The sequence below is a fragment of the Pelobates fuscus genome, chromosome 5, assembly GCF_036172605.1.
Source record: "Pelobates fuscus isolate aPelFus1 chromosome 5, aPelFus1.pri, whole genome shotgun sequence".
Classification (NCBI taxonomy): domain Eukaryota; kingdom Metazoa; phylum Chordata; class Amphibia; order Anura; family Pelobatidae; genus Pelobates; species Pelobates fuscus.
Window position 1 is genome coordinate 374,480,270 of NC_086321.1, and position 26,567 is coordinate 374,506,836.

General features: G+C 43.8%; 1 protein-coding gene across 1 annotated transcript; it reads right to left on the reverse strand.

Annotated features, from left to right (window-relative positions):
* Positions 1 to 1,094: 1,094 nt before the first annotated feature.
* On the reverse strand, positions 1,095 to 26,567 carry CDK5RAP1 (CDK5 regulatory subunit associated protein 1). The gene is made up of 14 exons (XM_063456237.1): positions 26,511 to 26,567; positions 22,931 to 23,188; positions 18,608 to 18,711; positions 9,033 to 9,067; positions 8,054 to 8,154; positions 7,681 to 7,891; positions 7,160 to 7,280; positions 6,176 to 6,406; positions 5,698 to 5,795; positions 4,673 to 4,728; positions 3,863 to 3,993; positions 3,608 to 3,757; positions 1,773 to 1,898; positions 1,095 to 1,354 (listed from the first exon to the last, which is right to left on the reverse strand). Exons 2-14 carry the CDS (start codon positions 23,181 to 23,183, stop codon positions 1,268 to 1,270), a joined length of 1,704 nt encoding a protein of 567 aa, XP_063312307.1. The 5' UTR covers positions 23,184 to 23,188; positions 26,511 to 26,567; the 3' UTR covers positions 1,095 to 1,267.

The window sequence follows — 26,567 nt, forward strand, 5'->3', positions numbered from 1 at the left end:
CAGAGACTACAATCTGCATGATCACTGCTACCACCACCCCTAGTTTAGCCAAGATAATCCATAGTACCACTAAGAGCAGGGTATCATTGGTTAAAACACAGGAGTTGTTGCCGTTCTTATAGGCACCCTAAAAAGGAACTCGGAGAGAGCAGGTAGAAGAACTGCAACAGCAGATTCAGTCAACGTAGTTTCTCGGTCATCTTTGTCAGAAGCTACCGAGGTAGAGCAGACAAGTGCTACTGTTTTAGAAGCCTCACCATTGTTTGTTCTTGGTGATATATCTGTGCTAACACCTCCAGTCAAGTCTGATAAGTTAATAAAATAAAGAATGGGTGGAAATTCATATAGAACAAATCGAGTGATCTCAAAAAGATATGAATAAAAGCAATGGCACAGATTGTCTTAGATTTACTGCCTTTTAGGGGTTAGGGGGGTTAAGTAAAACGTTTCATCTGTGAGCATTAGAGAGATCAACAAACCAATCTGCGTCTTGCACAGTAGGATGCTGGGAGCTGCTCTACAAATCGCAGACTCTGATTGGCTGTGGATGCTCATTGCAACATTGTAACAAAGTTACGGTCACCACAATGAAACATGGTCAAATCTTCGAGGGATAGTTACAGCTAGACATGCTATGACCAGGTTACATGAAAATCACACTAAGGAGTTAGGGGTCGTGTGGTGTATTCTGGAAGACAGATTTTGGTGATCGTGCCTGCGTAAGTTCTCAGAGGAACTTTGAAAATGATTTGTACAATTCGTGAAAGATAACCAACGCAGCCAATACATTGTAAGAAGTGTAGTGTGCGATACTTTCAAATCCTCAGCAGCAGCAAGATTAAAAATTTTACCATTCCTGGACTAGGTCATACATCTGGTCAGCCAGAATATCGGCTTTCTTTTCATCATTTCATACCAACAGTCTTCAGCTTATTGGTATTTTCTTAAATATGGGTCTAGATTCTAGAACCAAGATTGCCAGACCCCCTGATGCCCAAATAATCCAATATATTTCACATATATGCATACAATATACGTGGACAAAACTTCATGATTGGCTTTTTAAAAAGTTTATGACATCTTTATTGTTATTGAGGAGACTACAGATCCCACCCCGAAAGGCAATAAGTTAATATATTTCACAGCAGGTAGATTTAAATAATATTAATATACAGATTTTTTTTTAAACTAAAGACCTGGATTGTTATAACTTCTCCCAGACAGTTCAAAGACAAAAAAAAACCAAAAAAAAAAAACACAAAGTATATCAGAGTTCAGAATAAGCTGGAGAGTACTGGAGAGTGGTGGGGCCAAGCAACCGTCCTTTCAGACTCTGGGAGCTCGAAGACGTGATCTGAAAGTAAGCACACACAAACGTTACATTCTTCAAGATATTATGCAGACTATATAACGCTCACTAAACTCATATTTCTGTGTTTATTGAGTAATCATGCAGATCTGATCTGCAATGAAAAACAACTAAAACAATATACATAAAGGCTATATTATTTGTAATCTTGATAATCAAGGAGAGAAAATTTGAGAATTTAATGGTCTCAAATATGAAAGCATCAATGCATGATTTACAGAAGTGTTAAATACCCGATACTATATTTATAAAAGGTGTTAAACTCAGCACAGCACGTGAGACAGCAACTTAGAGAAACATGCGATGTACCAGTTCTCTACTTGTGGACTTATAGCAGAACAAACAAGGTAGAAAAAATAAAATAAGAAATTAATAGTGTTTTCACAAAGAGTTTCTTTATAACCTTCACTAAGCAGTAGTCTCCGGGCTGGACCTGAGCTCCATGATCTAGCGAAGGGGAATTGGCAAAAATCACTTTCGTGTTCCCATCATTTCGGCCACAGAGCTCGAGGGGTGAACGCTTACTGGGCTGGAATACAAACGGTTATTCCAAATACGGTATGCAGTGATCAGCAGAAGCATTTGTTTATAAAACTCACACAGAAATAATGTAAAATTATTCGCTAATTAACATATTGCGCATGCTGACTTAATATCCTTGGTGGTGCTTTCATTGAGGTTATTCTACTAAACAATGAGATTTTTTTTTGTATTTAGGTATCAGAGTGTCCCTTTAAACCAGTCTTAACACTTTTCTTGATTGATGAATCTTGGGTTCTAAGACTGGTTTAAGTTAAAGGGTTACTCCAACCAATAAAATAAAAACACTGTTTCTGGTTAGCATAACCTTAGCTGGTATACACCCCCACACCAATGCAAAGCACTCCACAGCCAAGTACTCCACTGGAGATGTCACACCACCTCACTGCAGGGGCTGGAAAGTCAGGGAGGTCAAGCTGGGGGGAGGAGAAAGACTTGGCAACAGGGAGGAGGAATGCCGTGTTGCCAGCAGTGTCTGCTCACTCAGGGGGTATCATTGGGTGGCCCATGAACTTAGGGCTACCCGATGGCAAAGTTTTTTCAGGGACCCGTTTGTGCTACGCAGCCCTTTAACAGCGCAACCGGGACCCTTTAAACTCGGCAGAGCTGGGAGGGAGTGAGAGTCTGTCACTTCCTCCCACATAACACCAAGCCACACCAGAGTAAAAGGCAGAGAGAAGGGGGCCCAGAGTGGGAGAGTCTATGGGAAGACACCCTCCTGCACCCAAAAGGTTGAAAATAGGAAGGTGGCTTAAAATGTGTACATTTTGCATGTATGTCTGTGTATCTATGTGTCAGCGTATGTATCTGCACGTATGTCATTGTATGTGTCTGCGAATCTGTGTGTGTGTGTGTATCTGTGTGTCTGGATGGGGGGTGGAGATCGGCGGTGGAGGCAACTATGTGTGCAGCAAACTTCTGACACAATACTTCAGCAGAACGCATTGTCTAAAATGCAACCTTAATCTCAGGAATAATCTTTTTGGGTTTCTGCTTTCCCCCCCCTGTAACCTTAAGGAATTCTCATTGCTGTTATCTTTATGGATCTTTCTGGATTTTGACGACACTTTAACAGATATCACTAATTAAACTGATAAAAAAACAAAAAAAACAATGGCGATATACATTCCTACACTCTAAGGAGTCAATTATATTGTTATCAAACAGCTGTGATGTACATTCATTAATACACACATATTAGATATTTTTCATCTAAAGATTTCTTGATCAAAACACCTTTCACTTTACTCATCTTCATTGTAATCACCCATCACACAGTCTCTAACCACGTCTGCCAGAGTTCACTCCAAGGACACTCAATCTCCAGGTATGTCATCACATTAGCTCTTATCACCTTCTGGAAGGCCATTGAATGCCCAACCATTCCAGTAAAGGAAGAAAACAAACAATGCGAGTCTCTTCTACACGCATACTGTGTGCAAGTAGATACTGGAACTGAGCACCATGCTGAGCAGTACAGAACAAGGGATCAACGTGGACATGAGATGGGGTTAAGGGATAAAGATCCATTCAGCAATAGTTTTGCTAAAACATGAGAAATTAAGAGAGTTGTCATGAGGACTATTAGAAATCTGCCCCATAATTTATCTTTGAAACTCAGAAACTCAGTATTTCAGATTTTGGGAAAAATACTCATGTAAATGCTCTACGTATAGCTCTGCCGGTCTACGTTCTTACCCCTTCCACCAGCACCAGCTGAGTGCTCCCTACAGCTAGTCGGTTCACCCGGTCAGCCTCCTCTCTATACACGGAGATCAGCTCCTCCAGCCGCCTCTTCTTAACTTCTGCTGGAACATCGTCCTGCAGCCTGTGGAACGCTCTTGTTTTCTAATTTAAATATAATAAATTAAACGTAAGTTGACCATTTCTCCGTTAGATCTTTACCTTTATTTCAGGTGGTGTAGAACTCCTAAGGTCTTCTCTGGAAGTTACCTTTCTCATGCTGTAAGCAAACAGGAAAGCCGAGTTGTAGGAAACTTCTCGTAACAACGAGATCGTCTGTTGGTGATCATCCTCCGTCTCCTGGCAAAACCCAGCGATAAAATCACTGCTGAGACTAACACCTGCAACGGTCACACAGCTTGTCGTAGCATTGCCATTGCTAAAGTTGCCAAAAGGTCTGGAGCAGAGGTTTAACCTGGGGACCATTCAACTATTCTTGGGCCCAAAATCCCACAATGATCTATCAGTGACATGTTTGGGGACTTTAGGGTGACTAGCAGAAAAGTGGGCATACCTGTCCATTTAAGATTTTACAACTAGACCACAGAAATCTCCTAAGTGGGAACTGTCACTTGTCTGGCAATTCCATAACTGCTTTAAAAAAAAAAAAAAAAAATCACTTATAACTTGTGTTATGCTTTCTCTCCCCCCGCCATGTTTTTCCCTTTTGCTTTTAAATATTTGGCAAATAGTACAAACCAGTCCGGTCCACACAAAAATCAGGGTGCAAATTGCAAATGAAAAAAAGAAATGGAAACCTAGTTTATTTTTTCCTCCCCTCTGTATGCATTGGACAGAGCTTATAACAATGATTGACAGGGATCCAAGATGGAGGCGCCCTGTCCCAAGATAAAGAGGTATATATTTCTACATTTACATTTATTTCTCACACTTCACAAATCTTTGCTTTACATAAACATAGAATGATATATTTTGGGAAGTGGCAGATCCCCTTTAAACCATCAGGATTCCAAACATCAGTGTGCTACTGTACTTGATTTTGGCTGGCCGATAACCTACCAGGTATACATTGCCTGATATTCTGCACCAGCTCCAGGTATGCTTCCCTGCTGTATCTACATGTTTGGGGATAAAATGTATTAAGAAGCATTCATTCACACATTGTTACCGGTAATTCTTATTAAAACATCAGAAGCCTTGTTTATCAGTGCATCTTTCACTTACATAACCATAGTAAGCATAGTAAAAAGTGGTTGGGGCTAGTACAGAAAAAGATCTAATAAATAATAAGAGCGACAGAAATTAAAGGCTTCTTGGACCTGCTACTGTTTTCATAGTTTATTGCAGTTTCAACATTTTTTTGGCCTATCTCGCCTGACTCACCACACATCTGTGAACTTAGAAAAAGCTTAAAGGGACACTATAGTCACCTGAACAACTTTAGCTTAATGAAGCAGTTTTGGTGTATAGAACATGCCCCTGTAGCCTCACTGCTCAATCCTCTGCCATTTAGGAGTTAAATCCCTTTGTTTATGAACCCTAGTCACACCTCCCTGCATGTGACTTGCACAGCCTTCCATAAACACTTCCTGTAAAGAGAGCCCGATTTAGGCTTTCTCTATTGCAAGTTCTGTTTAATTAAGACTTTCTTATCCCCTGCTATGTTAATAGCTTGCTAGACCCTGCAAGAGCCTCCTGTATGTGATTAAAGTTCAATTTAGAGATTGAGATACAATTATTTAAGGTAAATCACATCTGTTTGAAAGTGAAACCAGTTTTTTTTTCATGCAGGCTCTGTCAATCATAGCCAGGGGAGGTGTGGCTAGGGCTGCATAAACAGAAACAAAGTGATTTAACTCATAAATGACAATGAATGGAGCAGGGAAATTGCAGGGGAATAATCTATACACTAAAACTGCTTTATTTAGCTAAAGTAATTTCTGTGACTATAGTGTTCCTTTAACAGCTCCGCATTCACTGTTAGAATATTGATCAGGTATTTTTGCTCATTTTAAAGCAGTAAGTTAACAAAACTAGTGAAGTTTGGAAAATATTTACAAATAATGAAATAACAATAATCTCACCCTCTACGCATAGTCTCTAAAACTCTGGTACTTCCGCTCTGAGCTGGAATGTGGATTTGTTTGCAAACGTTCGGTCGATCACAAATTAACTGAAGAACCTGTAAAATACAGATACAATCATCATCGGGACTAGTGATTTCAGGGTTTCAGAAGAAGATATTCCTTCCCCATGATGAAGAGGCTGAAGGAAGAATTACAAAAACAAAAAAACAAAACAAAAAAAAAAGTATTTGCAAAATAAACAACGCCCTGAGCATGGAACCAAAGTACAAATATGCAACTGATTTATAAAATTAACATTTGAATCTGTGTTTTTCATAAAAGGTTACATCAAGTACCATAACCACTACAATTTGCTGTAGACGTTATGATGCCAGGAGTATCCTGGCCTGGTTCACCATATATGGGGAAACCTTTTAGCAATAGTTCCATATATAAAAACATTTGATGCATATGTTATAATCTCAAAATTCAGTACCTCATCAGGAAAATCTTTGGGATGTGGAGATGTGAACCGGATTCTCATTTCTGGGTTGATTCTGGAGACCTGATCAAGCAGATCGACAAACCGAAGGCCTCCTTGTTTTTGCCTGTAGATGGTGCTAAATCCGCGGCTCAGGCGAGGTGTTCCTGCCCCAGAACCCTGAGCCGTCGTACTGTCCAGGTAACTGTTAACATTCTGACCCAGTAACGTAACTTCCTTAATGCCCTGCAGAAATATACACTGACAGTACATCACAGTCCTTACAGAAATACACTCTAACAACCGATATAGCCAACGGGAAAACACAGCTTTCAGAGATTTCTCTTTTTTCTTAGGAATGGAAATAAACTATTTCGTGGAATCGTTTAGGTTTTATTAATTTCCTCAAAATTTTATGTTTAAATGTGTTTTCTATGCAGTGCAAAAAATGAGGACCCCCTTTTACAGACCTTGTCAGACCACTCTGGGCACCAAAACTACTTCACTACAATAAAACGGATATGGGGTGCCAGACGCCATCTTACCTCAAGAGGTTTAACCAGTAAGAAAAAGTACCCTTTTTACTCTTTTTTGAATAGGGAGCCAGTGATGGGCTGAGAGACACCAGCACTATTGTTTTCTGTATGGTGGTCTTGCAGACTGCTGGGGGTTAAACCTTTCATTCACAGTTTAACCCCATGAGGTAAGGTGGCACCTGTGACCTCCTAGAACCATAACAACTTCAGTGCTATTTTTTTTTTCACCAATAGATAGCGCTTTCATATGATAGCATACATTTTTTAAAACAAGTAAGATTAAAATAGAAGACGTTTTCACACAAGTAGTGCAGCCAACATATTTTTTGTCCTGAAGTTTGCATGTTCACTGTGGTCAAATGAAGAAAAAGACCAGCTGCGAGAGGATTTTGCAGGCATCCACTCATGCCCTACATGCATCTTCGTAATACAGTTAGGTACAAGGTAGCATGATCTCCCTTACTTGATCAGAAAGCATTCGGACTTCCTCCAAGACAGAGAACACTGGGCGGCTCCTCTCCCGTCCGCGGGTAAAGGGAACAATGCAGTAAGTGCACATGTTATCACAGCCCCGCATGATGGACCTACAGAGAGAACACACAGGACAACTTTGAGAATCCCCTCAGTTTTCACTTTAAAACATCTATTATGGAGCCAAAGGCTAGAAGGTAACTACCTAGAACACACAAACATGTCAAACCCAACATGGCACCGCGAGATAACAGATTGATTAATGGGATTTGCATAATAAAAGAAAATGAGTTCTTCCCTTTCAAATTATTATAATTTTTTTATTTTTTTATTCTACCATTTCATTGACTGATGCCTTTAGCAAGACATTGAATTATTACAATCCAGGAGATTTAAATGGTCAGCTGATCCCACCCCAATACCATACAGAGAAACACAAGATTTTGACATTGACCTTTTCACAAGTTGCAGACAATGCTAGTCAACAACTGGAAAAAGAAATGCTTCACTTACACAAATGCAGTGACGTTATTTGAAGATGTCTGTACTGGCATGATATCAGCATAGGTTTCGTCTAAGGAGAGAAGCACATTTGCCACTTGACGCCCAGTTTCTGCCACCATTAGAAGTCGCGGTAAATCTCGATAGGCATCTGGTCCGGCCACAAGGTCCACAAGCTTTTCCCTCTGTAGGATCTCATCTTTTAATCTTTCTGCCATGCACCCTGTTCAGCAAAGGAAAGGAATACTGTAACTATCAATACCACAAAACTCGTCCTGGTCCAAATTCCTTCAACTTATAACACGGGTAATATGGCTGCTGCTGCTGGTGTTTACTAGTAAATCGAAAAGCTTGTTTGCAGTATTATAGACATGTGGAACATTACCCAATATGCCTATTGTCAGACGACCTTTCGATCGGCTGCGTTTTCGCTTCAGAGCGCCGAGTTGCTGCAGGCGGTTCCAGATGGCCTGTTCTGCTTTCTCCCTGTTTGTAACATAATTGTGTTAATTTTCCCACTGGAATGTATGCATTTCTTATATAAATTTTGATATTTGTATATGCGTGTTTTTATAGACCTATAATAAAATGTAACAAAAAATTTAACAAAAATAGCCCAGGTTTTCCATGATAGAATGGTAGCGATGGAATCAAATGGTTATAACCCTCCCCCTCCCCCCACACCAAAAAAAAACGCAACCATAGAATTTAATGGTAAATTAGGAAACATGAACTTAATATCATAAAAAAAAATTATAATAATAATTAAAAAAAAGAAGAGCCTTCATCCTTGAATTTGTTGTGGGTGGCACCGTGGCACGTGCTGTGACAATATTTACTCACTCTGTATTTAGTGTACAATCTCTAATCTAATGTACTTCTCCTAGAATTTCTCAAACGACAGCATCAATGCAGATTCAGATAAAGTGACATGTCCGAACAAGCTAAACTTCACACCTATTCTTTTAAAGAAATGTATCATACACCAAAATATGGAAAACGCTACATCTCCATTTAAACTTTTTACGATTAATGTTTTACAAAACGTAATTCACCAAGGTGAGAAATTAAAATATATGTATTACAATTTGCAAATACTTCAGTGATCCTTATGTTCCCCCTTTTTCTGTTATTTTAGAAACAGATTTTTTCTATTTCCTATCATCGCGTTTGATTAAGGTGTGAAAGGAGGAATGTGTTCTGCGATTTCAAATACCAGGCAGATAAAATTCGGCACGCACGTTAAAATGTATATGCTTTCTATTTCAGAATTTAAAAGGTTATTTTAAAACTACTTCTGTTTCAGTGGCTCTTCAAATAGAGACAATTGCATTAAAAAATAAAATAACACAATTTAGACTTACCTGACGGAGCAAGTAACAAGAAGAATCACATCAGCCTATTAACAAAGAAGAAGAAGAAAACAAAATGATATATTCCAACACAAGCAATGTGTAAAGGAAACATTTATGGAATCTGAAATGTTAGAACAGTTTAACCCGAGTGCATGATTCAGAATAGAAGAAAAATAAAGATACGATTAAATTTAAAAACGAAAAAAAATTCTAAAGGTGTCTGTAGCGGAGAGCCGATCTTGCACAGCTATTCTCCACTAGAGATCCCAGTGAGGCTCAGGAACAAGGTGATGTTAAGTCCACAGGCAAGGTTTCCAGCAGGTAAAGTAATACAGCAGTATCCCCATCGCAATCCCAATAACTGGACGACACACAGTTTCAGGAGTAGAACTGACAAGCTTTATTCCACAGTTCCTTATAAAGCCCTCTCCCATGCAAGGGAGGAGGTTCTATCACTTAAGACATTATCCAATCTCTAAGTAGTAACCTCCCACAGATCTCCTCCCCTCCTCTAGCATCATAATCCCCTTATCGTGTACACAGTTTTCCCCGAGTTTTGGATGTACCCTAAATACTTGGGGTACATCCACAAATCCAACATCCCCAGATAGCTCTATTCTGGGGGACCAACATACTTAAAAATTAGCCCATTCGGATGAAGCGTTCGGGAGTTATGGGACTTTGAAGTTTGGACCGACCACAGAGGTAAAGTATCCGAAAACAGTTCCATGTATTCTGGCCCTGCGGTCGGTCACAAACAGGCGAATGCAAAGGGGTGAAATATTACTGCTAAGTGGCCTGACTGGGATTCGGATGAATCCCCTAGTTTGTGGGGTTCTTTCTACCGAACGGCGGGCCGTTCGGTAGTTTCCCCACGAAGTATTAGGAGTCTGGAGGTCTCAGCGGTGTTTGCCTAGTCAAGTGTCCGATTTTGGTTCCAGACACTCGACGGCAAAACACCGCTGTTCGGCAGTTTAAGATGGCCGCCGCCACGTGTTCGCATCCCGAATGGCGGCCACCCAGAGAACAAAGACCACACTGCAGGAATAGGTAATTACCCGTTTGCAACATTGTTGCAAACGGTAATTGAAGGCACACTTTACACGGGGTGGTCTGGTTGTTCGGTAGTTTCATTCCCTTGTTTTATTTGAATGATTCTACCGAACAACTAGAGGAATACAATTCTTTACATACATTTAACTGTCATTATAACCGGATACCATGATTTCTATACATGTTCATACACATTAAACCAGCCATATGACCAAATACACTTATTCTCATACATGTCGTGGGACAGCCCGGTACCAATCCGCTACACTGCTCCCCCTTGCCCACAAGCCGGCATACACAGTCTGATCCAACACGGATCGGCTTGGGGATGTCCGGGGGCTCACGGATCATTTCTCTAAGTCAGTTTGTCTTGACAACCCGTCAGCATTTCCATTCTGCTTACCCGGCCGGTACTGGATATTAAAGTCAAAAGGCTGTAGCGCCAAACTCCAGCGCAGCAGCCTGGCGTTGTCTCCAGCCACCCGGTTCAGCCAGACTAACGGGTTGTGATCCGTGAGCAAGGAAAAGGGCTGTCCATATAAATAGGGTTGTAGCTTCTTTAGGGCCCACACCACAGCCAGGCATTCCTTTTCGATGGCGGCGTAGCTTACTTCTCGAGGTAACAGTTTGCGACTGATGTAAGCCACTGGATGTTCTCCGCCATCGGCCCCGACTTGACTCAGTACTGCCCCCAATCCAAACATAGAAGCGTCTGTGTGAACAAGAAAACGTTTAGTTGGATTGGGAGCTGCCAAGACAGGGGCATTTATCAGTGCATTTTTCAATTGTTGGAATGCCTGCTCACACTCCGGGGTCCAGTTTACTTGGCGGGGAAGGTTCTTACGGGTCAGGTCAGTGAGGGGCTTGGCCAGGGCGCTATAATTGGGAACAAACTTCCTGTAATACCCTGCTGTCCCTAGAAACGCTAAAACCTGGGTCTTAGTCCTAGGGGTGGGCCACTGGGCTACAGCCTCTACTTTGGCGGGTTCGGGTTTCTGTTTACCGCACCCTACTCTATGTCCCAGGTATTGTACCTCAGCCATGCCGATACTACACTTGGCCGGCTTCAAGGTCAGACCTGCTTCCCTTATCCTATCTAGTACAGCTCCGATGTGAGCTAAGTGTTCCTGCCACGTATTGCTAAAAATAGCAATATCGTCCAGGTAGGCACATGTATAGTCCTGGAATCCATCTAGGAGTCGATCCACCATCCTTTGGAAGGTGGCTGGGGCGTTTTTCATCCCAAATGGCATGACCTTAAACTGGTACAAGCCAAATGGGGTGACAAAGGCCGACTTCGGGATGGCGTCTGGGGCCAGGGGGATTTGCCAATACCCTTTACACAAGTCAATAGTGGTGAGGTATTGGCCCCTGGCCATTCTGTCCAGTAACTCGTCTATCCGGGGCATCGGATAGGCGTCAGATACAGTCTTCTCGTTCAATCTCCTATAGTCCACGCAGAAGCGGGTCGTACCGTCTCGCTTTGGTACGAGGACTACAGGAGATGCCCAAGGACTGTCTGAGGGTTCAATCACCCCCAGTTGGAGCATTTCGTCGATCTCCTTACGCATGTTTGCCCGTACCGCTTCTGGAATGCGGTATGGCGTCTGGCGCATGGGTAGTTGCCCTGGGGTCTCGACCCGGTGAGTTGCCAGAGGCGTGTATCCAGGTACATTAGAGAACGTGTCGCGTTTCTCTTCCAATAGTTGCTGTACCTCGATCCGCTCCTGTGGGCTCAGCCGATCTCCCAGCGCAACCTCCCCTAAATCCCCGGACAGCTGCCCATCCCCCAGCAAATCGGGGAGGGGTAAGCTGTCAAACTCTTCTGTGTTAGGGGCACAGATGGCGGTTACCTCCTCAGTACGCTCGTGGTAGGGCTTCAGCATGTTCACATGGAGCATGCGTCGCCCCCCAGTCCCTGTGCAGGGGCCGATAATATAGGTGGTATCGCATCTTTGCTCCACCACCTTATATGGGCCCTGCCAGGCGGCCTGTAACTTATCATGTCGGACAGGTTTTAAAATTAGTACCTTCTGCCCGACCTGAAAGCTACGGTCCCTGGCTCCCCGATCATACCATGTACGCTGGCGGGTCTGGGCCTCCTGAAGGTTTTCCCTTACCGTCTTGGTCAACGCTTCTAGGCGGTCCCTGGTAGGATGGGAGTGCCATCTGTGCTCCGGTCTCCCTCCCAATGCTCTCTAATAAGATCCAATGGGCCTCGGACCCTCCTTCCAAACAATAATTCAAACGGGGAGAACCCTGTGGATTCCTGCGGCACCTCCCGGTATGCGAATAGGAGGTGCGGCAGGAATCGTTCCCAGTCCTTGTGGGTCTCTGCGAAGGTTCGGAGCATCTGCTTCAAGGTACCATTGAATCGTTCGCAGAGCCCGTTCGTCTGGGGGTGGTAAGGGGCACTGATAATAGGCTTAATGCCACAGATCCTCCAGAGGTGTTGGGTGAATTCTGCGGTAAACTGGGTACCCTGATCCGAGATAATCTCCCTGGGTAATCCCATCCGGGAGAATATCCGCATGAGGGCATCCGCGACCGTCTCAGCGTGGATGTTGGTCAGAGCCACTGCTTCTGGATACCTGGTGGCATAATCTACGACCGTTAAAATATACCGTTTTCCTGACGGGCTAACTTTATTGAGGGGGCCTATCAGATCCACCGCTATTCGGCTAAAAGGTTCCTCTATTATGGGTAAGGGGTGAAGTTTAGCCTTCCTGCGATCCCCCCTTTTTCCCACTCTCTGGCAGGTATCGCAAGTCGTGCAATATCTGCGTACTTCCTGGCTAATCCCTGGCCAGAAGAAACTCTGGGTTAGTCTGTACCTGGTGCGACTAACCCCTAGATGTCCGGATAGCGGAATATCATGCGCTATCCGGAGTAATTCAGCCCGGTACCGCTGCGGTACCACTAATTGTCTCCTCGCTATCGGGTCTAACCCCGTAATCTGTTTGGTTGTTTCCCTGTACAAAAGCTGTTTATCCCAGATAAACTTCTCTCCCTCCGCCCCGGGGGAACCCGTGCCAACCTTGTCCCTATACACCTGAAGCGTGGGGTCTGTTGCGACTTCAGCTACAAATTCATTAGGTGGAGCCCAGGGAACACATTCTAGAGGGGGGGTAGGGTTGCTTACCTGGACCTCCGGCAGTGTGTTGTGGTCCTGGGTGCGGGCCTGTTGTCGGGTGACTACAGGGTTGACCTCCCCTGTGGTGGGCGACTGGGGCTCAAAAGCAGAAGTGAGCCTCCCCAGATCGTTCCCCAATAAAACCTCCGCCGGTAAATGCGGCATCAACCCCACCTCCACTTCCCCTGCCCCCGCTCCCCAATGTAAATGTACCCTTGCTGTAGGTAGCCGGTACACTGCTCCCCCAGCTACCCGGACGGCAACAGTTTTGTTCAGTTTTGCCTGATCTGAAATCAGGTGGCTCTGTACCAAAGTGATGGTGGCTCCCGAATCTCGTAATCCCCGGACTGCTGTACCATTCAGATATACCGTCTGTCGATGGTGCCGTAGATTATCCACATTGGCCTGGACCGGATCTGCCTCGTGCAGTACCTCCCATTGTTCCACAGTAGTAATGGGGACTGCGGAACCATACGGGGTGGTGACTAGGTCCTGGTAGTGGTGGGCTGCGGCCGCCCTGGGTGGAGGTGGGCCTGGACGAATCCAGGTGGAACGGTCCCGTAGCTGTGGGCATTCCCTTTTATAATGTCCCCACTTCTGGCAGTGATGACAGGGGCCAGCGGTGGGTTGTCGGAACCGGGGCTGTGCAGCGGGTGGTGGTGGTGGTGGTAGTGGTCTCGGTGGAGCTGGGGTGTAGGTGTTTCCCCCGAATGTTTTAAAGGTTGCTTTTGGAGCTGCAGGTTTTTGTGACCTGCGTGCATCCAGGTAGTCATCCGCTTTCCTAGCAGCCTCGGTAAGGGAAGTAGGGTTTCTGTCCCTTACCCATTCCTGGACCTCATTGGTTACTCCCTCATAGAACTGCTCCATCAGCAACATCTGTATTACATCCTCCATAGAACGTGCCTTGCTAGCTTGCACCCACCCGAGCGCTGCCCCCTGTAATCGGCATGCCCACTCTGCGTGCGAGTCCTTCTCTGTTTTCTTTAGATCCCGGAACCTCCGCCGGTATGCCTCGGGTGTTATAGCATACCTGGCGAGTATAATTTCTTTCACTTTACTGTAATTCCTTATTTCGTCATTAGGTACAGTCCGATATGCCTCTGCTGCCCTCCCGGTTAACCTTCCGGCCAAAATAGGTACCCAGTCCTCTGCGTTAATTTTATGCAGTGCACACAGTCTTTCAAAGTCTTGCAGGAAAGCGTCTATATCTTCCTCTGCCTCCACATATGTTTTAAAAGCCTGGTATGGTATTTTAGGCTTACCTTCCTGTGGCACATTAATTGCAGAGCTTTGTTCTGGTGCCTGTGTCCTTAGGATGAATTCTTGTACCTCGGCCATTGTCCTGGTAACAATTTCTGTTGGGGGGTTTTCCCCATAAAAGGATAGCCTGAACTGAACCTGCCTCTGGAATTCCGATCCTTGTGGTGTTCCTCCCGGCTCCCTCTGTGCCGGAACTGAATCGCCCTCCATTCTGTACTCTGCCATGAGTTCTGTAACAAGTACTGCTTTCTTCTTATTGCTGGCTTGTATACCCCTTGCCTCTAGGAGGTCCTTTAGCGTGGAGCGTTTTAGCGCAGAAAAATCAATCTCCATCCGTACTCCATTTACGCTTGTTCCTCTGTGAGTTTGGATCCCAGCGCTGCCAACCAATGTAGCGGAGAGCCGATCTTGCACAGCTATTCTCCACTAGAGATCCCAGTGAGGCTCAGGAACAAGGTGATGTTAAGTCCACAGGCAAGGTTTCCAGCAGGTAAAGTAATACAGCAGTATCTCCATCGCGATCCCAATAACTGGACGACACACAGTTTCAGGAGTAGAACTGACAAGCTTTATTCCACAGTTCCTTATAAAGCCCTCTCCCATGCAAGGGAGGAGGTTCTATCACTTAAGACATTATCCAATCTCTAAGTAGTAACCTCCCACAGATCTCCTCCCCTCCTCTAGCATCATAATCCCCTTATCGTGTACACAGTTTTCCCCGAGTTTTGGATGTACCCTAAATACTTGGGGTACATCCACAAATCCAACATCCCCAGATAGCTCTATTCTGGGGGACCAACATACTTAAAAATTAGCCCATTCGGATGAAGCGTTCGGGAGTTATGGGACTTTGAAGTTTGGACCGACCGCAGAGGTAAAGTATCCGAAAACAGTTCCATGTATTCTGGCCCTGCGGTCGGTCACAAACAGGCGAATGCAAAGGGGTGAAATATTACTGCTAAGTGGCCTGACTGGGATTCGGATGAATCCCCTAGTTTGTGGGGTTCTTTCTACCGAACGGCGGGCCGTTCGGTAGTTTCCCCACGAAGTATTAGGAGTCTGGAGGTCTCAGCGGTGTTTGCCTAGTCAAGTGTCCGATTTTGGTTCCAGACACTCGACGGCAAAACACCGCTGTTCGGCAGTTTAAGATGGCCGCCGCCACGTGTTCGCATCCCGAATGGCGGCCACCCAGAGAACAAAGACCACACTGCAGGAATAGGTAATTACCCGTTTGCAACAATTGAAGGCACACTTTACACGGGGTGGTCTGGTTGTTCGGTAGTTTCATTCCCTTGTTTTATTTGAATGATTCTACCGAACAACTAGAGGAATACAATTCTTTACATACATTTAACTGTCATTATAACCGGATACCATGATTTCTATACATGTTCATACACATTAAACCAGCCATATGACCAAATACACTTATTCTCATACATGTCGTGGGACAGCCCGGTACCAATCCGCTACAGTGTCATTGTTTGGGAATTCATTATACAACTATACAAATCTATATCTATCTATCTACAACTCCAAAAGGTCTTGCACTCAGGAGCCAAAAATAATCACTATGCCTCAGGGCCGGACTGGGATAAAAATTCGGCCCGGGCATTTTTTTATGACAGCGGCCCACTAAGAAGGGGGCGGGGCAGAGAGAGTGTGTTTTGTCATCACTAACGACAAACACGCCCCCTTCTCAAAGTGCAGGCCAGGGCAGGCCATGCGCAGAGCTCTGCTAAAGAGCTCTAGCATGAGAAAAAAGCCCTGTATTTGTTCTGCACAGCGCAAGAAAATTTAATAACATGCTTGCACTGTGTTTTCTTGCAACTTGTCTCTGGTGTCTCTATAAATGGATACCAGGAGACAAAAATGCCAGGAAAGAGTATTGTGCATGTGTTTGGAGCCTGCTTGTGGGATTGTGTGTGTGTATAGAGTGAGCTGATTGTGGTGTGGTATTGTGTAATAAGGTCGGTTTTAGTCGTGTTGTGTTTGTGGTGTAATGTAATGCATATGTGGCTAGGGGCTGTAGAGAATGTGTGTATAGGGGATGTAGCAAGAGTGTGTGTGTGTGTATAGGTGATGTAGTGTTTGTAGAGAGTATGTGTTTAGGGGTGTAGTATATGTTTGCTTACAAGGAATCTAGTGTGTGTATAGGGGATCCAGAGTGTGTATGTCAGGAATGCAGTGTGTGTGTGTGTGTGTGTGTATGTGTATATATATATATATATATATATATACACACACACATACATATATTATATATATATATACATATGTTTGGAAGTATTGTGTATGTGTGTGGTGCAGTGTGTTGGGGAGGTTCTGTGTGTATGATGGCTGCTGTGTGTGATGTGTGTGAGGGTGCGGTATGAGGGTGCTGTGGGTGAGGGTGCTGTGTATGATGTGTTTTGTGATAGTGCTGAGTGTGATAGTGCTGTGGATGATGTGTGTGAGGGTCCTGTGTGTGAGAGTGCCGAGTGAGATAGTGCTGTGGATGATGTGTGAGAGTGATGTGTGGATAGTGCTGAGTGTGATGTGTGTGAGAGTGCTGTGTGTGATAGTGCTGTGGATGATGTGTGTGAGAGTGCTGAGGGTGATGTGTGTGAGAGAGTGCTGAGTGTGATAGTGCTGTGGATGATGTGTGTGAGAGAGCTGAAGGTGATGTGTGTGAGAGAGTGCTGAGTGTGATAGTGCTGTGGATGATGTGTGTGAGAGTGCTGAGGGTGATGTGTGTGTGAGAGTGCTGAGTGTGATAGTGCTATGGATGATGTGTGTGAGTGCTGAGGGTGATGTGTGTGAGAGAGTGCTGAGTGTGATAGTGCTGTGTATGATGTGTTTTGTGATAGTGCTGAGTGTGATGTGTGTGAGAGAGTGCTGAGTGTGATAGTGCTGTGGATGATGTGTGTGAGTGCTGTGGATGATGTGTGTGAGAGTGCTGTGTGTAAATGTTAGGGATTGTGTGTTGGGGTAAATAAACATATAAAAAAATCTAAGCAGGCATTATATCCCCCCTCCCGTCTTACCTTTAGTCTGGGAGGGGGAACCGGCACGCTGGTACTTGGGAGGTGGGGGGAGAGGCACTTGCACGCCATCCCTGGTGGTCCAGTGGTGAGTGAACTCTAGCCTGCGGGCTAGAGTTCACTCTCGCGAGATCGGGGGTGTTGCCATGGCAAAGCTCCCGATCTCGCGAGAGGAACCCGGCGGAGCTGCAAGATAGAACTCCGCCGGGTCCTCTCCCTCCCTCACCAGCCGCATGTCTATTTAAGTGGGCCGGTGAGGGAGATCTTTGATTAAATAATAAATAATTAAATAATAAAGTGCTTCAAATCATCTTTATTACTCCTGAGGAAGTCTGAGAATACAGACGAAACGCGTAGAGTTGAGCCATTTATTTGTATTTGTATTTTATTTTGTATCTGTTTTCCTGCTGGACATTTCCACGGGGATTACCACACTTCACAGCGATGGGACAAACAGAATTGTACTGATGGGCCTTTTTATACCTTTTATATTGTAAGTGCAATTATTAAAAGCTGATTTATACTTTATTTTGATTTTGATTTATACTGTTATACAACAGTGCTATACTATGCCATTTTTTATCTTTTACATGCAATATTCATCATTCCAATTATGAAGAATGTGTGATAATCTACTCAATTGATGAGCCTAAAAATCACTTCAATTTTGTGAGTGCAATATATTTATAAGGGGCTATTTGTGAATTTACGTTCATGCCCTATGAGCATATTTTCTTTTATTTTTTAGGTTTAGGTATATCCTATTTTGTTTCTATGTGTATTGAGGATTGAGAGGAATCCTTTTGTTATACCTATACCTGACTAAAAGGGAAGTAACTATCCTTTTATTTTTACACACTGCACCTGGGTGGTCTAAATCTGTATTTTGGTACCATATTATTTATATAACGCCATCAGATTCCGTAGCGCTGTACAATGGGCTTATAATGTATTTATGCTGTATGTCAATCCGTTCTCATTGTCTGGATATATAGATAAATAGTACTAGTTGTAAGAAGGAATAAGCGGCAAGTAGAATATAGAATGTGTAAAACAGGCTACATAAAGTAATGGTCTTATTAATGGAGTGAAAAGGACGAGGCAGATTACTTCACCTCTGCGACTGAAGATGTTCTTGTGTATCCGCTGCTCTGTAAAATGGACCAGGCAATGTCGGTGTCATTGACGTTCATCTGACATCCGTAAGTCTCCAAATACACTAAAATAAGAGGAATATATTCTGAGTCACAGAGTAACATACATTCCCAAAAACAAAACAAATCACTCATAGAGTTTGTTTTCAGTTCACCTGCAAATGCCTATATTATAAGGACGCTACCCCACAGCCTTTCTTTAATTCTTGTAAATTAGTGGTTATATATATATATATATTTTTTTTTTAGCTGCGGGGTTGAGGTAGCTTATATTGTTTTTCTCAATTTTAATGGATATCAAGCTTCAAAATTTTATGGACTTTATAGTATAGACTTAAAAAAAGCAAAAAAATAGTCTCTGTATTGGAAGTTCTCACCGTTAGCTGGACAATTTGATAGCAGCCCCAGCATTGGATACAGTAATACCGGCTGGACACATTGATAGCGGCCCCTGTATTGGATACAGTAATACCGGCTGGACACATTGATAGCGGCCCCTGTATAGGATACAGTAATACCGGCTGGACACATTGATAGCGGTCCCTGTATTGGATACAGTAATACCGGCTGGACACATTGATAGCGGTCCCTGTATTGGATACAGTAATACCGGCTGGACACATTGATAGCGGTTCCAGCATTGGATACACTAATACCGGCTGGACACATTGATAGCGGTCCCAGCATTGGATATAGTAATACCATCTGGACACATTGATAGCGGTCCCAGCATTGGATACAGTAATACTGGCTGGACACATTGATAGCGGTCCCAGCATTGGATACAGTAATACCGGCTGGATACATTGATAGCAGCCCCAGCATTAGATACACTAATACCGGCTGGACACATTGATAGACGTCCCAGCATTGGATACAGTAATACCGGCTGGACACATTGATAGCAGCCCCAGCATTGGATATAGTAATACCGGCTGGACACATTGATAGCCGTCCCAGCATTGGATACACTAATACCGGCTGGACACATTAATAGTGGTCCCAGCATTGGATACAGTAATACCGGCTGGACACATTGATAGCGGTTCCAGCATTAGATACAGTAATACCGGCTGGACACATTGATAGCGGTTCCAGCATTAGATACACTAATACCGGCTGGACACATTGATAGCCGTCCCAGCATTGGATACACTAATACCGGCTGGACACATTAATAGTGGTCCCAGCATTGGATACAGTAATACCGTCTGGATACATTGATAGCAGCCCCAGCATTAGATACACTAATACCGGCTGGACACATTGATAGCAGCCCCAGCATTGGATATAGTAATACCGGCTGGACACATTAATAGTGGTCCCAGCATTGGATACAGTAATACCGGCTGGACACATTGATAGCAGCCCCAGCATTAGATACACTAATACCTGCTGGACACATTGATAGCCGTCCCAGCATTGGATACACTAATACCGGCTGGACACATTGATAGCGGTCCCAGCATTGGATACAATAATACCGGCTGGACACATTGATAGCGGTCCCAGCATTGGATACAGTAATACCGGCTGGACACATTGATAGCAGCCCCAGCATTGGATATAGTAATACCGGCTGGACACATTGATAGTGGTCCCAGCATTGGATACACTAATACCGGCTGGACACATTAATAGTGGTCCCAGCATTGGATACACTAATACCGGCTGGACACATTAATAGTGGTCCCAGCATTGGATACAGTAATACCAGCTGGACACATTGATAGCCGTCTCAGCACTGGATATAGTAATACCGGCTGGACACATTGATAGTGGTCCCAGCATTGGATATAGTAATACTGGCTGGACACATTGATAGCCGTCCCAGCATTGGATACACTAATACCGGCTGGACACATTGATAGCGGTTCCATCATTGGATACAGTAATACCGGCTGGACCAATTGATAGTGGTCCCAGCATTGGATACAATAATACCGGCTGGACACATTGATAGCGGTTCCATCATTGGATACAGTAATACCGGCTGGACACATTGATAGCGGTCCCAGCATTGGATACAGTAATACCGGCTGGACACATTGATAGCGGTCCCAGCATTGGATACAGTAATACCGGCTGGACACATTGATAGCAGTCCCTGTATTGGATACAGTAATACCGGCTGGACACATTGATAGCGGTTCCAGCATTGGATACAGTAATCCCGGCTGGACACATTGATAGCAGTCTCAACATTGGATACAGTAATACTGGCTGCACACATTGATAACGGTCCCAGCAATGGATACAATAATACTGTCTGGACACATTGATAGCAGTCCCAGTATTGGATACAGTAATACCAGCTGGACACATTGATAGCAGTCCCAGCATTAGATACAGTAATACTGGCTGCACACATTGATAACGGTCCCAGCATTGGATACAATAATACTGTGGCAAAACTAGCCACTTAAAACTGTATTTGTTTAAATCTGTTTCTATAACTTTAAGGTTGTTAGAACCAAGTGCATTTTTGTACATGTATTTCAGGCGGACAAAAGCATTCGTATGCTGGCGGCATGAAAGCCACCAGCATTCATACAGTAGTTTCACGAACAGTGAGTTTCAACACTGTTCGTGAAACAAACAAACTGCCGAATGGGAGACCACACACAGGAGGTCGTGTGGCTCCCATTAAATATTGAAACATTGTTGCAATCGGTAATTAGAGAGATTCAGGGTGGCCGCCGTTCGGCTACCGACCTTTGTTAGCCCAGCGGTATTTGGTCGTCGAGCGCCTGGAACTAAAAGGAATGCCTTGCCGTGGTGTGGGCCCTCAAGAAACTACAGCCATATTTATACGGACAAACCTTTTCGCTACTTACAGATCACAACCCGTTAGTCTGGCTGAACCGGGTGGCAGGGGACAATGCCAGGCTGCTGCGCTGGAGTTTGGCGCTGCAGCCATTTGACTTTACCATCCAGTACCGCCCGGGAAAGCTAAATGGAAATGCCGACGGGTTTTCCAGACAAACTGAACTTGACAAGTGATCTGTGGGTACTCCTCCGGACATCCCCAAGCCGATCCGTTGGGATCAGACTGTGTATGCCGGCTTGGTTCTGGGGGAGCATTGTGGCAACAGCAGCCACTTTAAAACGATGTTTACTTAAATATGTATGTACCACTTTAAGAACCAAGTGTATGCATGCGTAATATGTGTTTCAGGTATCTATGGTGTTCGTATGCTGGCGGCATAAAAACCTGTCAGCATTCATGCAATTGTTTCACGAACAGTGAATTACAACTCTGTTCGTGAAACTAACAAACTACCGAAGGGAGACCACACACAGGAGGTCGTGTGGCTCCCATTAAGGATTGCAACATTGTTGCAATCGGTAATTAAGAGGATTCAGGGTGGCCGTCGTTCGGCTACCGACCACGCGGCGGTCGACCATCTTGGATCCTTTGTTAGCCCAGCGGCATTTGGTCGTCGGGCGCCTGGAACTAAAATCAGCTACTCGATGGCACGAATACCGCTGGACTTCCAAGCCGTTCTGGAGCCCCGGTCCTTCGGTAGTTTGTTCCCATACGTTCAATCGGTACTTTGAATACAACTTGAAAATAATATGTATTTCGTGCGGTGTTCGGTAAGTTGTGCTGAGCGGTACTTTCACGAAATGTGCGCTCAGACCCCAGCTATCTACCGAACGTCCATTTGTTTAAATATGATGAATAATGTTAAAGTTATGCATTTTCATGTAGAATATTGGTTCTGCTGCACGGAGGGATAATCCACTTAACTGTATATTCTAGTGGGAGTATCCCTCTCGTACAGCAGTGCATGATGGGAGAAATGTCCAGGTTGTTAAGTTCCCCATGTAGTCCCCTACTGTACAACCCTGGTAATGTCAGTAGGGAAACCCCTTGCATGGGGAATCCCATAAATACTGTGACCTGTGATTAAAAGCTCAGTTGACTCCCAGCCTATGTGTTGTCTAGTTCTTGGAAAGGAAGGATTTTTACAATGCTACCGGGATTATCGTATGCTGTATTTATTTGCCTGGATTATTTTATGCTGTTCCTGTTACCCAGCGGAGATACTGTGGATTATACTACCTCTCCGCTACAAATACCGGCTGAACACATTGATAGCAGTCTCAGCATTGGATACAGTAATACTGGCTGCACACATTGATAATGGTCCCAGCATTGGATACAATAATACCGGCTGGACACATTGATAGCGGTCCCAGCATTGGATACAATAATACCGGCTGGACACATTGATAGCAGTCCCTGTACTAAATACACTCCCCACCCGTACAACAGACCTTTATTGTTCAGAGCTGGTGCAGAACTAGCTGCCACGTATGGCGGTGGATCTTCCTCATCGGGGAGTGACAATTCAATTGGTGGAGTCGATTTAGCTAAAAACTCTTTCAGGTGAGGTCCTGCGGCTAGTCTTGCGGTAAATTCTTCTCTTTTCGTATTTTTTACGACATTGGTGATGCCAGAAGAAACATATCTACGACTCATACGAAGGCTAGCGTGGTAAACAAAACTCAACATTTTTAAGCCTTCCATGATATCTACATGAAAGAAAAAAATTATTATATGTATTAGCTGTGGTTTCAAGGGTAAAAGAAAAAAAAAGCAATAATGTGAAAAATAAAATCTCGCAGAATATCAATAACATTTCTCAAAATTGTTTATAAAATTGCAGTATATTTATATTTAACATACACACATTTGTTTATTAAGTAACATTATATGTGCAGGCTGGTGAGAAAGAATAAAACAGATACCTGGCGCTTATTCGCTAAATAGAGATTGATTATTTCCTCTACCAGGAATTATGGACCAGGAAATCGCAACTATTTGGTAAAAGAAGCTGAGCTGGGATTCAAGTTGTGTTGACTTGTTTGATAGCCATTGCAAAATCCAGGTCAAAGTAGCAGGATTGGCGAGGTCTTAAAATTTGGGTATACTGCTCTAAATGTGTGACTACATTTCAGAGTTTAGTGAATAGGCTCCTCTGCTACCCACCTGTAAAGCCTTCCTACCTGTGTAGCACGGGAACCAAAATATAGACCTGTGCACAAATGCGTTTCAGCTGGGATGAAGAAATCCAATGCCCTTGAATCTGCGCCTGACCGAGTCGATCTGTCTGGGATTATGTGTGGAGTCTTATTGGTTGAATAATATGGATTGGTTAGTGCAGACACAGGTTAAAAGGCATTTAGTTCATTTGTCCCAGCTGAAATGCATTTGTGCGCAAGTCTACAAAATAAACAATAGTAAAGACAAAAAGGGAACATGATACAAAATACAGATTAAATTGACACTATAGTCACCAGTACAGCTTATTGTATTTGTCCAGGTGAGTAGAATCATTCCCTTCAGGCTTTTTGCTGTAAACAAGATCTTTTCTGAGAAAATTCAGTGTTTACATTACAGCCTAGGGCAGGCATACGCAACCTTCGGCACTCCAGATGTTTTGGACTACACCTCCCATGATGCTTTGCTAGCATTATGGGTGTAAGAGCATTATAGGGGGTGTAGTCCACAACATCTGCAGTGCTGAAGGTTGCCTACCCCTTGCCTAGGGATATCTCCTGTTGCCACTCCTCAGATGGCTACTACAGGTGCTTCCTGGGGCAGTGCTGCACAGTGTGACTGACATTCAGTGCCTCCACCCTCTGCATGCAGACACTGAACTTTGATTCAATGTATCTCTATGAGGAGATGCTGATTGGCCAGGGCTGTGTTTGACTTGTGCTGGCTCTACCCCTGATCTGCCTCCTTGACAGTCTCAGCCAATACTATGTCAAAGCATTATGATTGGTTCCAGGGGTCAAGTCCTGGGGGAAAAAGTGTGGGAACTCACCCAAGATTCTTCTCCTCCCCCCAAAAAAAGAAAATGCATATAGTGCAGTGCAGGGTGTGTAGAATGAATGTAGTGATTTTGTAGTGAGTGCAGTGTGTGTGCTGGATGATATATGTGTGTTAGGGGGGAAGCTTTTTTTTAAATTTATGTGTGTATAATTTTTATTTTATTCCCCCTTCCCTGCTTCTTACCTTGTCAGGGAGGGGGGAGATCGCCTGGTGGTCCGGTGGCATGGTGGAGGGAGCCAGCCATTGCACACGGGGGCCCAGCACACTCTGTGTTCCCTCTCCAGCTCTGTCTAGCTCTCACGAGACTTGTCTGCGTGCTGTGCGGAGCATTGCCATGGTAACCCGTGGCAACGCTGTGATGGCCGCGGGTCTCGCGAATGTGAGCTGCAGCTGGAGAGGGAACACAGAGTGTGCTGGGCCACCATGTGCAGGTAGCAGGGCAGGTCCTGCAGGAATACTAGCGGGAACGGCGTTCCTGCTTTGAAAAAAGTGCAGGAACGCCGTTCCCATGCGTTCCTGCAGGACTCGAGCCCCTGATTGGCTCAGATAACCACTTCTGATTATGTCAGCCAAGCAGGCAGATCAGGGGCAGAGCAAGCAGCAGCAGACTGGAATAAAATATTTTTCTATATTTAGGGGGACAGTGGGGGTTTTAACACTATAGGGTCAGGAATACATGTTTGTGTTCCTGACCCTATAGTGATCATGTAAGTTACAGCAAACACAGAAACATACATTTAAAATGTCAGAAGGCTACTTAAAATCACCCATTACAGCAAACAAATATGGTTATTCAGTTCCACCATATGGCCATATTTCACAGTAGCCCAGTATCAGTGGGTCCTACACTAATCCAAAACAAGCTAAATGTTTTTTCAATAATTTGTTGAAAAAGCATTGTGAGTATACATATAATGCACAATTAATGTGATCAATTCAATTCAAGAAATGCAGTGTCAAAACTAAACAAAGTGATAATTCTTTGATGTATATACTCACAATGTACATCATGTCTGCTCTATGAAAAATATAATTAAAGTGACATTACTATTCAAAACCTGCTCACATTCATGCTTACATGTGGTCACTTCCAAACCTTTTCATTTATATTTTTCATAGAGCAGATATAATTTGCATTGTGCGTATATACATATGAGCACTATCACTTTAATTGTTTAGTTTTGACACTGTTATTAAAATACACTTATTAGCACATTATTTTAATTTGTCTCCTAAGTTTGTAATCAGTGTAGGACCCACCGATATTGGGGTACTGTGACGTAGTGGTGGGCTCCACACAATATGACCGTATGGTGGAACTGAGTCCCCATATTTGTTTGCAGAGATATGTGATTTTAAGTAGTCTTGTAAAATGTACGTAATGTGCACGCTGTTTCTTATTGTATACAAAATAAACAATGTGATCAACATATCACACACTAAAAGAAAACTTCATTGGAGTTTAGGAAAGTTCTGTTTACTTTCATAGCTGAAAAACACATACATGGCATTTTTTTTCTTTTTCTGTAGCTATCACCATGTCAAAAGACAAGTATAGAAAAACAACCCACTTCAAAGTGGATAAAGAGCACAGTGTGCATCACTGTATAATGCAAACTGCAAAGTGTGTTGTACAAAGCGTTTACTGCTTTTGGGCAGGGCATGAAAAGTGCTGCCCAGCACCTCATGGCAACAGGATGGAAACCAATTCATTTCTCCAGGAGGAATACAGAAAAAGGCATACATTTCTACAGCATATGAATGATATATACTACAGGGTAGCAGGATTCATGTGCTGCCCAACTGTGTTTATTAATGAAAAATAAATAAATAACATGATGGTTCTAGCAACTCTACTTATACATGAAAAGATTAATGGACCATATAGTGCAGTACTGTAAATCTATTTTATTTTAACCCAGTGGGTGCCAGTCAGCCCATTAAAGGGTTACAGAGTGCACTTTATTCCATTATAGAGATATTGAAGAGAGCTGAGATCCAGCATGGGATCCTTACCCAGGGTCAGAGAGATGCAGGATATGGAGCCAGACTGTCCCACTCAATGTCAGCTCA

Coding starts and splice junctions, on each gene's coding strand:
- CDK5RAP1 (XM_063456237.1), bottom strand. CDS start 23,183: ATGGAAGGCTTAAAAATGTTGAGTTTTGTTTACCACGCTAGCCTTCGT. Junction 3,994..4,672: donor TATCAGGCAATGTATACCTG/GTAGGTTATCGG, acceptor TGACCGTTGCAG/GTGTTAGTCTCAGCAGTGAT. Junction 3,758..3,862: donor TTGCTTACAGCATGAGAAAG/GTAACTTCCAGA, acceptor TATTTAAATTAG/AAAACAAGAGCGTTCCACAG.